Here is a 14,427-nt window from a genome sequence, read left to right on the forward strand (position 1 = left end):
CCTGTAATCTCATTGGTTAGACAAGTATTGAGCACCAACATTGTAAGCTGTATCTTAATCAGAGGATTGTACATTGTGAAGATCATTTTATAGATATGACACGGGGAGGTTCAGGGAGTTGGAGTGACCAGTCCAATGTCACAAAGCTCAGTAGTTAATGGAAGACACTGGAGCAGAATCCAGAGTCCCCGTTCATAAAATCACAACCAGATTACAGTATCAATTTCAAACACCCGAGAAGACATGATAGGGACACCTATCACCTATCAAATGACCACCGATGAACCCAATGACCTGGTCTTTCCCTGCCATCATTCCACTATACCCTGAAACATACGAGGCACTCAATAAATGGACCCACATCCTAACTAACCACTGTGTAGTTTGCAAGAAGAAAAGCATATACTCAGATAATTATTTAGCTCTAACAAGCCCTGTTTCACATAAAGAACTGCTTTGTTCTAAAAGGCCTTGAAGTGGGGAGGGTCCCCTAACCAGAGCACTCATTGGCCAAGCCGTCCTTCACGATTTGGCAAGTTTATTTTCAGACGCCCACTCAGAGCACAAGCTCTACCTGTGTGTCTAGTTGCCTGGTGCAGCCTGTAACCACCTAGATATTGAGTCAATCCACCTTGTAAAGTTACCGCCAACATTCTCTAGAATCAACCACCCTGTGAGGCAGGTGAGGAGCCTTCATTTTACAGACAGATTAATTGCCTTGTCCCCAGCCAGTTTCTAAGTTTTCCTGTTTCCTTAGCAGAAGGGCTCACACATACCTTGTCTCAACTCCATCCCACCCCAATGGAAGATAATTTTGCCTTCTTGCCCTAAATGTTTCAAAAAACAGTATTCCTGGGCGTCTGGGTGGCTCAGTCGTTAAGCGTCTGCCTTCAGCTCAGGTCATGATCCCAGGGTCCTGGGATCGAGTCCCACTTCGGGCTCCCAGCTCCGCGGGAAGCCTGCTTCTCCCTCTCCCGCTCCCCCTGCTTGTGTTCCTGCTCTCGCTATCTCTCTGTCAAATAAATAAATAAAATCTTTAAAAACAAAACAAAACAGTATTCCTATTTTGTAGCCTTGCCATAACTAGCCCCATGTAGAAGTACCACGTTCATAACCACATACCAAATCACAACTCAACTTTACTTAATAGGCTTAAATATAGAATTAAAACATCACAAAAAAAGGGAAAAAAAGGAAGAGAGGCAGCCTCATTGCCTGGCAAAACTGGCCTAAGTCTCATATTACATTTTCTACTTTGTCATTTCAAAATTACTGTAGGTTATGGAGAAAAATGCATCACATTTCCCTTCTTCATTTGGCTTTGCCATAAGCCAGATGAATTGTAGCAGTTTTAGCAAAGCTCTTGGAACGGTTTGTGCTTCCGCTTTCTCCTGACCAAAACCCACAGGTGTTTCTAGTTGAAGTATGGTAAAACTGCCCCAATAATTCCTAATATCTCTTTGAGGATAAAATAAGAAAATGTATATAACTTTGGAAGCCAGAAGATGCTACTCAAATATAAAGCATTATTATTAATTTTGAACCCTCTCAAAAGATTCACCAGATGCTTATAATTTTAATAGAACTCCCAAAAAGCAGGAAGAGAAGAACATTCTGGAATGTCTTGATCCATTATCTAGATCAAGTGGTTCTCAAAGTATGGGGGCCACCGTGACCCTTTCAGGGTTTCAAAATGTCCTCCCTTTTCCAACTACATCTCTGTGGGAGGCATATTTTCTTTATATACATCATCTAAAGCAACATATTGCACTAGGATAAATGCAGAAGGAGAAATGAGAAACTGTCTTATTTAGACAGTCATTAATGAGATTTGCAAAAATGTAATTCAATGCCACTTTTCCCACCAAGCTTTTGTCATTTTGGAAACAGTTATTTTTCATAAAAATTCATTAATATTAATACTTATTAATATTAACATGTAATGAGTTTATTGTTATTTTAAATCAATACATATTTAATTTTGCTCTCTGTGTTTATTTTCTAAGACAGTAAATACTGATAAGCAAAAGCTCTTTGGGGACTTCAGTAATTTTTAAGAGTGCAAAGCGGTCCTAAGATCAAAAGCATTTATTACCTTTTTCCTACTCATTATACTAAACACTGCTTATATTCAAATTTAAATACTCAAATAGTTAGAAAATAGGTAGACACATTATAAAAACAAACATATAGTTTCCCAACACACAGGAAAAATAAGCTAGCTTTAGAAATAATGTAATGCATATTTTTGAAGTAGTATTCCTTTTAATAACAAGCAGGATAAGAAAAGAAACTACATTAGAGGAAACTTTCAGGAAAGAACCCCTAATAATCTCACCAACCTACTTAATTGTTTACATTTCCTTTTCCTCTCTTGTCTTTGACCCTCTGGCACTGTGAATTTTTTTAATGGACTATTTTTTAGAGCAGTTTTAGGTTCACAGCGAAACAGAGAAAGGCGTAGAGTTCCCCTTCACCCCCACATGCAAGCCTCCCCTGCTACCGTCATCCTCCACCAGAGACGTACTTTGTTACGACTAATGAACCCACAGAGACCTGTGTATTTTTTTTACAGTTGTTTTTTATATTTAACACTACCTATGACAGAAATTACATTTTAAAAGTCATGAATGATAGTTTTAACTGTCATCCGGCTAGTTATAATTAGTTGGCTAATTTTTCAAAAAAGGATTTTTGCTAAGAAGTGGTGTTGATGACAAAGAATATATATGTTGGGAAATATATATGTAAAAGCCTTTAATAATACAGAATCTTCACATTTGGCCAGTCGTAACTGATTTACCAGACCCACTTCCACAAATCAACCGCACACAGAAAACTTGGTATCATTGAGCTTTTTGTTTTTCAAGTGCCTCATTGATCAAAGTATGTGAAACAAACTTTCTGGCATCAAAATGAAAAAGCATGTAAATCCAAAAAGCATCTTGAGAGTCCACAAAGCATTTTGGCTACAGTATAATTGTAATTGCCCAATTACACTTAAACAGAACTCTTTGTAAGTTGTGAAAATAAATGACATCTGTTACAATACCACACAGAATGGATTAATGGAAATAGAGAATTAGGTCAGTTAAATTCTCCTTAACTCTTAATTGACAAACTGGGTATTTGCAATAATTCCAAACTTACGACTTTGCAGGAGGTCAACAATCTTAAATGAGTTGGTCTAAATACTACTCTGCACTACTTTTTTTAATTGTTTGCTAAAACCCATTTAATAACATGTATTAGACATTTTAGACCTAATAGCATATATATGTATATATAAATATATGTATATTTGCTAGTTACACAGCATCCTTATTTATTCATTCAATCCCCTCAAGACAGTATTAAGAAAGCCAGTTAGCCTATTTCAAACTGCTGTTAAACCTAACAAAAATGTGTATCTTTATCAACAGTCTGTAATTCAATTTTTACTGCTTCCCTCAACCGACCCCTCATCTGTGGAAAGTTTTAGAGCATACAATTTTTCTATTATAAATCCTGACAGCAAAAACTCTAAACCTCCCTCTTGGACTACATAATGAAAATGTACTATTGTCAGGAACCTATTGAACACAAAGACACTACTATTACTGTAAAGGCAGCATTTTCTTTCCCTTCTGCATTTCATCTGGTGTATTCCTGCCTGCTGGAATATGCCCCCTCCCCCTCCATCACCCTGGAATGCCCCTCCTGAAAGTAGAGGAAATAAAACCATCAATGGCTAATGAACTCAAAGCCCAAGAAGGCTAGATCTGGAAGACGGGAGCGCCTCTTCCAGGAGAGGAGACACTTACAATTTCGCATAAAAGTCACAAAACTCCTTGTAGACCTTTACGTCACTGTGCCTGCGCTGCAGTTTGGACACAGCCCTCTCGTCTTCACTGCCATTAGCCTGGTGGACACTGTTAAGGGCTGCCTGGGGGATTTCTTCATTCTCTGGGATAACATAGGGGCGCACCCTGCCCGGGAACGCCATCCTCGGGTGCTTGAGAGCTCTGAGCCCAGGGCAGAGAGTAGCAGGACAGGGGACAGAGAAACAATATCCAGGCCTCCCCCGCTTCCCTGCCAGGGTCACTCCCACTGTTCCCACACACGTCAGCCCTGTGTTTGCCAGGGTCGCTCCTGGCCCTTCATGTTAAGAGCTCTAGCAGCAAAGCAGTCACTTGGTGTGCCAGTCCTGACTTACTGAGGCACTTCTGGAAGCTCTAGAAAACATTCCCCAAAGCAGTGACACAGTCTTTGCCGGAGCACCTTCCCCGTAGACTGGGTCTGTAAACACTGCCACACGAAAAGGGGATTGCTTGGCAGGGTCCAAGAGAAACAAACATCCACGTGCCCTGGGGAATCTGTCACCAAGCATCATCCACATGAACACTGTGCTTCTTGTAAAGCACCCCCAGATATTCTGTTTCTAACAAGCTCTCCCCTGAGACTAACATGGCTGGCACACTCTGGGGGATATCCTAATGCCCAGGGCATGCTTGCCAGCTATGCCCCTGGCTGCCTTCCCCCAAGGGTCTGTGAGTCCCTGAGATTTGGAGCTACTTTTGACTTTTATTGATCCTAGCATTTGGCACATAGCAAGAGTTGGATGATGTGTTCAATGAATGGACACAAGAGGAAATAGAAAAGGGTTGGAGTCTAGTTAGAAACCCCAGCTAATCGTGGTCTTTATTATGCTAAGGCTGCCCCTGGCATTCCTGCTGGAGTCAGTCCACACTGCTGTCATCTTGTAGCAGTGCCACAGATGAGGAGGGTGATTATGAAGGCCATGGGCAATACAGGGGCTCAGAACCTTTCTCCAAAAACAAATTAGTAAGTCAGAGGGATAAAAGGTACAGCACAGGGAATATCGTCACTGGTATTACAGTAACATTGTATGGTGACACATGGTAGCCATGTTTGTAGTGAGCATAGTATAGGTTATATAGAGTTGTCAAATTACAAGGTTGTATACCTGAAACTAATATAACAGTGTCAACTATACTTTAATTAAAAAAAAAAATGCACACACACACAACAAACCCAAAATACTTATAAGCAAAAACTACAGAACCTCATGGATAAAATACAGGAGAGTAGTTACTAAATTGTATGCAAAAAACTTTTGAAGATTTATTTATTTTAGAGAGAGCAAGCAAGAGAGAGAGCATGCATGCACGTGCACATGCACATGGGGGGAGGGGCTGAGGGAGAGACACTTCAAGCACTCTCCCTGCTGAGCACAGACCCTGGAGTGGGGCTCCATCTCATGGCCCATGAGATCATGACCTGAGCCGAAACCAAGAGTCAGACACTCAACCAACTGAGCCACCCAGGCTCTCCTAAAAAATTGTTTTAAATAAAATAAAATAGAATAGAATAGAATAAAATCCATCTTGTATGGGTGTTTCTAGTAACTGATACATTTGTTCATGCCTAAGGAAAGAAGCTATCAGGCTCTATTTGTTTGTTTTCCTTATGATATTCTTACAGTTCTTAATCCATACTAGGTACAGTGATTGCAAATCATGTTCATTCTCCTTCCAGAAACATCATTAGATCCAAAATATTCTGCCCACACTGATGTAATACTACTTGGAGACACCAACCAAAGGGCAGATGCTGAAGTAGGTCCTGGAGACTTCCCTTTCCTTCAGTTCAAATAGTTTCCAGGGGATCTGGGGATACATTTTCTATGTTCTTTTAGCCTCACTTCACATGTCAGAAATGTAACCTCCAGGAAGGTAGGAACTTTGTCTTGTTCATGCCTGTACTCCAGCATCATGAATACAGTCCACCACTTAGCAGGTGTGTGGTAATTATTTGTTGATGATTGAATCCAGATTAATAATCCATCTACTTGATCTAGGAAACTATGAAAACAGTGAAAGAGCAATTTAGCTACCAGTCTGCTAAGCATTTTGAGTCAGCAGATCTAAAAATATAAACTAATTATCTTAACTTCATAACAACTAGTCTTATTTCTACTAGACAGAAAAGCAGAACTATGAAAAAAGCTAATTGTGTATGAACAGATACAATGAAGACTCTTATCTGGCAAGGAATTAAAAATAATGTGAAAGATCTACAATCAAATTTTAACTTTTTATTTTGAAATAATTATAGTCACAGGAAGTTACAAAGATTGTACAGAGAAGTCCTTCAGACCCTTCACAAAGTTTCTTCAATGGTTACACCTTATGTAATTATAATCCAATGTCAAAACCAGGAATCTGACACTGGAACAATGTGTGTATATACATTATGTGTATGTCATTTCATCACATGGGTAGATTCATGTAACCACTGCCCCCAATCAAGATATAGCACTATTCCATCACCACAAAGATCTCTCTCATATTATCTCTGATTGTCACACCCTCCTCCACACCTTGCCATCCCGTAATCTCTTGCAACCACTAACCTGTTTTTCATCCGTGGAATTGTAATTTAGAGAATGTTACTGCTATGGACTGAATGTCTATGTCCCTCTAAAATTCCTATGTCGAAAGCCTAATCCCAAATGTGATGGTATCTAGTGGTAGGACTTTGGGAGGTAATTAAGGTTGGATTAGGTCATGAGAGTGGAGCATTAATCCCTCATTATGGGATTAACATCCTCATAAGAAGAGGAAGAGACACAGATCATTCTCTGTCAGCCATGTGAGGATATAGCCAAAGGCGGCTGTCTACAAGCCAAAATGTGGATCCTCACCAGACACTGGATCTGCTGTACCTTGATCTTGAACTGCCCAGCCTCCAGAGCCTTGAGAAATAATTACTTGTTGTTTAAGCAAACTAAGACAGCTACATGGAATCTTATAGTATGTGATCCTTTAAAGGCTGGCTTTTTGTATTCAGCATAATGCCCTCAAGATCCATCCAAGTTGTTAATATATATCAACAGTGTGTTCCTTTTTTATTGCTAAGTAATATTTCATGGTAACCATTCACCCACTGAAGGGCATTTAAGTAGTTTCTAGTTTTGGGCCATTGCAAATAAAGCTGTGTATCGGTTTCCACGTGCATATAACTTTTCATATCTCTGGGATAAATGTCCAAGAGTGAAATTGCTGAGTTGTATGATAAATATATGTTCAGTTTATTTAAGAAAGTACCAAACAATTTTCTTAGAGTGGTTATAGCATTTTACATTGCCACCAGTAATGTATGAGAGATTCAATTTCTCCACATCTTCACCAGCATTTGGGTGCTACCATTATCTTTAATTTTAGCTGTTCCAACAGGTGTGTAGTCATAACTTTTATTATGTATATATATTAAGTTTATGTATATGTAGGTAAGTACAAAAAATAAGTCAGAAATTTCAGTCTACCAGATAACTGTATTGACTAGAAGGGAAAAAGTAATACATGTATTTGGGAAAAAATTCAAACACCAAAGAGAGATATAAAATGAAAAATAAAGTCCCTTAATAACTTATCCACACCTTCAACTAAGTCAGTTCCATGGTGTCCTTCTGCTAAATCAGATTAGTGCTGGAAATTTAGTAAAAATTCTCTTATCTCTTCAAATTATGCTATTTAAAAAATGCTGTGTTAAGGTGAAGGAGGTAGGAGACCTTCCATTTTTTCTGGTTTCCTCTACTTCCTGCTGGGACCATGTTAATGAGTGTGTGCTTGGCACACAGTACGTCCAAACGGAATTCTTCAATAGAAGTCACCTCAATAGGAGTCAGTTTTATGATCGAAGTTATCATATACGAAGTTAATATTTTTAAACTATTTAATCAATCAGTGTGTCTATTATATGGATGTTGAGACAGATTTGTGGCTCTCTTTGTTTACAGTTTAGCCAGATCTCATTCTTTCCTCCTTTCCTTTCTTTTTTATCACCAAGGAATATCATAACTGGCAGCAGGGAGGGAGAAGGGAGGCTGAGGATCTAAAGAAAGAAAAGATGGGACAGGACAGAGCCCGATCATCTATCCCACATCTCCTTCCTATGAGCCACCCCCTCACCCCAGGAGCAAAAGACCCTGGCCAGTAGACTCTTGCAGAGAATTCCCTGAACCTTATATATACCGAAACAACAAAGGCACAGTGAGGGTTAAGGCCAACCAGGAAGGCTTAGCTCCTGCAATTGTGAATGAGCTCTGCTATACAGGAGGTAGTGGCAATGGGCTGCCCTTCCTTGAGCAGCTTTTCCATTAAGGTTTATAGCTTCTTAGAAAGTAATTGCTCCCATTAGGGGCACCTGGGTGGACTGGCCGGTTAAGTGTCCAACTCTTGATCTCAGCTCAGGTCTTGATCTCAGGGCTGTGAGTTCAAGCTCCACATTGGGCTCCACGTTGGGCATGGAGCCTACTTTTAAAAAAAAAAAAGTAACTACTCACATTATTCCACTGTTCGCTTGTTTGCATTATTTTACATCATTTCTGAACATATGGGACTTTTACTACGAGCTCACAATGCAACAGGCCTAAGGGGTACCTGAGAAGTGCCTGCTGAATGAATAAACAAGTGAATACAAGTCACAGCCTGTTTCTATGAGTATACAATGTACTTAGGGAAATAATATATGGATATACATTTTTTTTCCCATCATTCATGCCTATAGGATGCAGATTTCTATTTCAGTGCCAGGTGCTAAGTGAAGAGGGCTGTCTGTGTGTGTCCTAGTACCTGAGTAAAGGTCAGTAACCACGTGGCCACTGCAAAGTTAGGTGGCACTATTCACCCAAAGGGACTGCAAAGGGGAGTCGGTTGGTCAATCACTTCTTATCCAGGTACCAGAGAAGAGAGCTAAAAGAAATGTGTGGTTGTTTTTCCAAGAGGACATGGGGGGTCATTTCAGGCCAAATAAACACCACTGCTTAAGTTTTATATCCAGGCATTTTGCTACTTTCAAACCATTTTTCACACTTAATAATGTCACTCTAAGAAATGTAAACAATCCTTTTAGACTGTGATTGCAGCCATGAAAAAAGTATTTATCTGAACACCTCTGATGGAAATTACCACTGCCACTACAGTGGCATCAAATTAGTCCTTGAAGTAGGGTAGGAGGCTGTTTTTAAAAAATACTCCCAAAAGCCAGTTTTGCCTGTTAGGTGGCTTTTGCTGAAGAACTAGGGTTTCCTGAGGCCCATGATTCCTTAAGGGTTCTTCCCAGGAGGGTCTAGAATCTGATCACCATGGTTGATTCGGGTCCTTGAGAGACCCCACAGGACACGTCTGAATCCCAAACATCCTTTAAATCCATCCACAGATGACAGACTTCTATTTCATAAACTCAACATTTTTTGATCATCTACTGTGTGCCAAACTCCACCACTCGTTGAGGGACCTATTGTGCTGTGTCTTTGTCCATTTGGGCCGCTGTAACAACAAAATACCGCAGACTACAAATGGCAGAAATTTATTTCTTACAGTTAAAGAGGCTCAAAGTTCAAGATCAAGGTGCCAGCATGCTTGGCTTCTGGTAAGAGCCCCCCTCCCCTCTTCCTGGCTCACACCCTCTCATTGTGTCCTCACATGGTAGACAGTGCTGGGAAGCTCTGTGGGACCTCTTTTTTAAGAGCACTAATCCCATTCATGAAGGCTCCACCCTCATGACCGAAGCATCTCCCAAAGACCCCACCTCCCAATATCATCACCTTTGGGGGTTAGGACTTTGGTATATGAATTTTGGGAGGACACAAACATTCAGACCCCAGCAGGCAGGATCTGGAACCTGGTGGACTGCATCTAACAGTCTGTTAGATGCTAAACCACACACAGCATATCTGATGCTAAGCTGCCCATTCCAGTGTCCTGTAAAGAATGCTGCAGGGCTTCAGATTCCACCAATCCAGCTAACTCCACGATTTCAGCCAAACCAAATTCCACCCAACATATTACCTAGCCAAAGATAAATAGCCTACTTAGAGATATCATGCAAAAATATTGTAGCTATTTCCAGGAGCTCAAATACTTAAAGCCTGTATATAATCATGAGCATGGCTGCCAAAATTAATAATCAACTTTTTAATAACTGGTATTTTAAAATAAAATTCTCTCAAATAGCAACAACTGAACTATGTGTATCACTACCAAATAGTTCATCTATGTGGTTTTTAAAATCCAAGCTGAACATTTTGACCAACTGCTTCTAAAACACAGGACTCTAATGCAGAAAAAAAGGCAGTGCTATTATATGTTTTACGCCATTCCACAGACAGATGTTCATATGTGGATGGCTAAGCCAAGCACTTGGCAATAACAACTACTAGAATGTAGCTTCTCCAACTTCAATTAAAGGCTTCCATGAATACTTGGGGTATTCAAATTGCTGAGACAGTGTGGTTAAATTAACATATGCAAAATGAGTTATTTTCACTATGATGCCCTACGCTACTCAAATTGAAAATACAATCTGATTTTCCCCCTACTATTAAAAACACAACAGTCATGACATGCAAGTAAAGATAATGGAGCTGGAAAGTTCTTTCTCATTTCCCAGCGACCAGGACAAATGCACTGTGTTTTCTTTCAACAGACAGTGAGGAAAGAGACAAAGGTCGGCTGGCCAGAGAGGGTAGAGTTGCAATTAACATGCCATTTTGCCTTGTCTGTTAAAATTGTTTCCTCATTCTGGATTGCACAAGCAAAAAGAAAGTATTTATTACAACCGAGGCAAGAGAGTGAGAAAGGGGTAAGATGCACATCTTGAACTAACTTCAAAGAAAGGCACGTTTGTTACCTGCCTGTATGAGCGCTGCTTACAGATCATGATGAAAGCAGGGAGTAAGGTCTCTAGCTTTGTCACTGTACGCTGGAAACAACTGAAGAGAATAAGGGGAACACATTACTGCCTAACAGTAAGGAAAGAACAGACTTAAAGAACCCCCCTATACCAGTAACTGCCTTCCCAGGGCCTCTCACTTATCCCAAATACTCAGACCAACCCAGCAGTGACTCAGAGGCTGGGACTCCAGAGGTTATTTGAATCTGATTCTAAAACCTTCTTAAACGAAACTCACCTAAAAGTTAGAGACTCTTTGGTGTTGAAGACAGAAGCACCCCAAACCTTGTGCTATTTTAAGATGTGTGCTCATATCCCTCATAAGGAAAATGAGGGAAACACAACTCAAACTCAAGTTGATAATTTTCAAGAAGTAAACTGCAGGCATGCTTTCCACCCTAAAATCAACAATTAAAATATGCTTCTAGTGAAAGCAGGTGAGGTAAAAATTCCTCATCTGGTGTCTGAAACTGTCCTGGTTTTATTCTTGATGCCCATAGTAGAAGGGTCCCTATTCAGGAGACATCGGGTGAGAGCTGCTACCCGCTCTCCTCAGTGCCCTGACGGTTCTGTGAAACAAGACAGGTCCCGAAGGTGCTCTGCAGCTCAGGAATACTTTACCCACAACAGGCACAAATTATTGCAAATTATAGTTCAGTTTCTCAATCTTAACAAATTTACCAAGTATTGACAACCTACTTAGCGGCCTACTTCTCAGGAAGTACAGCTTTCTGGACAATCTCTAGAAATTTTCCATCATTACTCAACCAACGAATACCTACCCACAGACTTCAGCGTATAGAGGACACAGAGCCTAGGGAAGGTGCAGGAATGAGACTGAAATAAAGCTCCTTAGAGTATCTCCCCCTCCTCCATGACACTCTGACACTGACAGGTCTACTTTATTAAGAGACATTCTGAACCACGTGCGGAGAGAAACCAACAGAGTTCAAGACTTAGGGCACCTTTCTCTCCCTGGCAGAAGCACAAGAGCACTGACTTGCTGCCTGCAACTAGCCACCACCCTGTCTCTGCAATAATGATGACATTCTCATCCCACAAGGCAACCCACTACAGAAGGAAAGAGACAAAATTAGATCGGGAAAGTAGCAGAATGTGTGGCAACAAGGCAAAATCAGTAATAACAGAAAACTAACAAAGGACATGAACAATGGAGCAGCCTCAGTTTCTGGAAGCCCTATGTATATGGGAGTGTGAGCACTCTGAGACAGGATCACTGGGCTGCAGTGTGTTGTTTGGCAAGTTGAATTTCTCCACCCCCATCAACCCCAAAGCAACACAGCTTGTTACAGAGCATTTATAAAAGGCAGAGAAGACTCACTCATATTCTTGCCATCCAGAGATAAGCACTGCAACATGTTGATCTCTATTCCTTGTAAAATACATATACAAATGTATATAAAAATGTAAATAAAGGCAGGATTGTTGCAAGGTGATTGTTCAGAATTATCTTTATTCCTAGTACTGGACATAAAAGGACACAAAGTTCTTTGGATGAATACCACTGCCCCCTTTTCCCTGAACTCTCTGCCTATCTGAAGCTTGCCCAATCCTCAAATTTCTATTCAAGGTCTTCTCTAAGAAGCCCCCTCTGAGCATTCCAGCCTGTACTAATCTGCTTAGCATCTACAGGGCTCACTGGGTATCCTGTTCAGTGAGTGGGTAAGATTTTAGTCGATTCCACATCGTGTTCTGTATTGCAGAGGTGCTCTTCTCAAGAACACCACGAGCCCTTTGGTGTGAAAACTTCTAGAGAGTCTTTGCATCAAACACCCTTTTAGTAGGCAACTAATCAAACTGGCCCTTTTGTGAAAAGTTGCTGCACAACAGAGTTGGGGAGGTGCTGGCAAGCTGCCACCCTCCCCAGAAATTCCAGACAACTCAGAGTAGCTTTAGTATGTACTTTAACAGGATGTTCTGGTATCAGTAAAGAGAACTCTCTTAACTATCATCACTGCAGTCTGAAATCTATAAGCTTTCTAACATACTTTCTCTCACTAGATCCCCACGGTTGCTCAAATAAGTGGAGTGTTTGGTCAACTGAAAAAACATTCTTAGAATTCTCTTTCATAGGCTGGGCAATTTTTCTCTGATTTTTCAAACATCTCCACCGGAAAATGTCTCTGTAGCAGATCCTCCATTATCCAAATCATTTCTCCCTGTAATTCATACCGTGACCCACTAACACATATTCTCACCCCTAAACATCTTTTTAAAAAGATACCTTGTGTCCTAATCAAAATAGATGAATTTGAGAAAGCCCTGTATTTCAAATATAGAACAGTATTTTTAGCTAAGAGTGTTGGCCCCGTTTACCAGGGAAATCCTTCAGTGAATCCACAGGCTCCTTATATGGCTGGGATGGCCATCAGCACCAAACTTTCTGGCTCTAAATGACATTCTTATTTTAAATCTGACTCAGCCAGGGATATCTCACTGAACACTGACCTTCAGCTAAATTGGGAGAGGAAGTCAATGGGAGTTTTTGTCAATAAGATTAACATGAGGTCTACTTTCCTCAATGATAAGGTAAAAGAAAACCATGAGAGTTTCAGTATGGAGGGGTAGAAAAACCCCCGCTGTATTCAAGTTAAAACAACCCTTTTAAATTTCAATCTATGTATCTTTCCTCTTCAGTTTTATTTTTAACACAAAACATACTTTTCATGTATATTTTATTGCATTAAACATTTGAAAATACTGGATAGGATTAAGCAGAAGAACTGAAAAAAAATTTTTTGCGAACTTTAAAAAGGCTTCTTCTCTTTCACTAACTTCAAGTTTTGTGAAGTGCATATAGAAAGACAAGGAACTGTTTTAACTACCAGGACTGAGAGTTACTATTAATGTGATCAAAAGATGTGGAAATGATTTAAGGTCACAGGAGGCCTGAGCACCTACTGATGTCAGTATAAGGCTATCTACACATAGCTAGAACTTCAGTTTCTCCCAGATATCTTTTGCATATTCCTCCTCTTCTTCTGGATCCTGTCTTCAGCTCTTTTCTCTCCCCATATAGCTCACTATCCTCTGTCACAGAATGAAGTCTGGGTTTTTGAAAGTAGCTTACAGGGTTAGGTAGGAAGCTCTTTGTTCAGATCCTTTAGCTCTTTTCAAAGAGACAAAGTCTATGAATCCAGCAATAATATATAAGAAGATGATCATGATGACCACAAACAGACCCTTCATTTCCTGATGGAAGATTACTAGAATATTTTTGGCATGCTGGGCAAGTGGTCTTTTCCCTCTACCTGCTGGCCCAGGGGCCTTTCAGCAGAGGGCACTGGAGAGACCGAGCGGAGGAAAGGGTTTTGCACGCTGGTCCTTGCATGCTCTCTTGGCAAGCTCCTGGGGGGCAGAGCTTTCTCGGGTCTAGCCTCCAGCAGCACACACAGCTTCTTCAGCGTCCAGCTCATGTGGGCATGGCAGCCAAAAGCAGCCAGTTGGCAAGCAGCTTGCCTGGTGGTTCTGCAGCAGGGGGCCTCTGGCTCCTGCAGTGAGTGGCAGCCCACAGCACGCTGACTGCGCTGCCTGGCCTCTCCAACCACCACACTGCCCACCTCCCCCACTCTCAGCAGTTCTGGAATGGAGCACCCTGTGGCCCCCTGTAGGGAGGCTCTCCTACAAGTGCAGATTTCTAGCATGTTTCACTGGTGCAGCACCAGAGCA

The 14,427-nt window shown here is 40.8% G+C and overlaps 1 protein-coding gene across 9 annotated transcripts in view; it reads right to left on the reverse strand.

Annotated features, from left to right (window-relative positions):
- The window catches only part of LIMS1 (LIM zinc finger domain containing 1), a 151,551-nt gene that overhangs the window by 26,055 nt on the left and 111,069 nt on the right, over positions 1–14,427 (reverse strand). Inside the window, exon 1 of one of the 9 annotated variants that reach the window (XM_031022324.2) lies at positions 3,804–4,211. The exons of 7 other annotated variants lie outside the window; for them this stretch is intronic. In XM_031022324.2, coding sequence (XP_030878184.1) covers positions 3,804–3,985 — 182 coding nt within the window. In that variant the 5' untranslated portion in view covers positions 3,986–4,211. Of the gene's footprint in view, positions 1–3,803; positions 4,212–14,427 lie in introns of those variants that run through there. One more of the 9 variants, XM_006728936.3, reaches the window with a different exon arrangement.

This window comes from Leptonychotes weddellii, chromosome 10 (assembly GCF_054177405.1).
Source record: "Leptonychotes weddellii isolate Sample4059 chromosome 10, ASM5417740v2, whole genome shotgun sequence".
Lineage (NCBI taxonomy): Eukaryota > Metazoa > Chordata > Mammalia > Carnivora > Phocidae > Leptonychotes > Leptonychotes weddellii.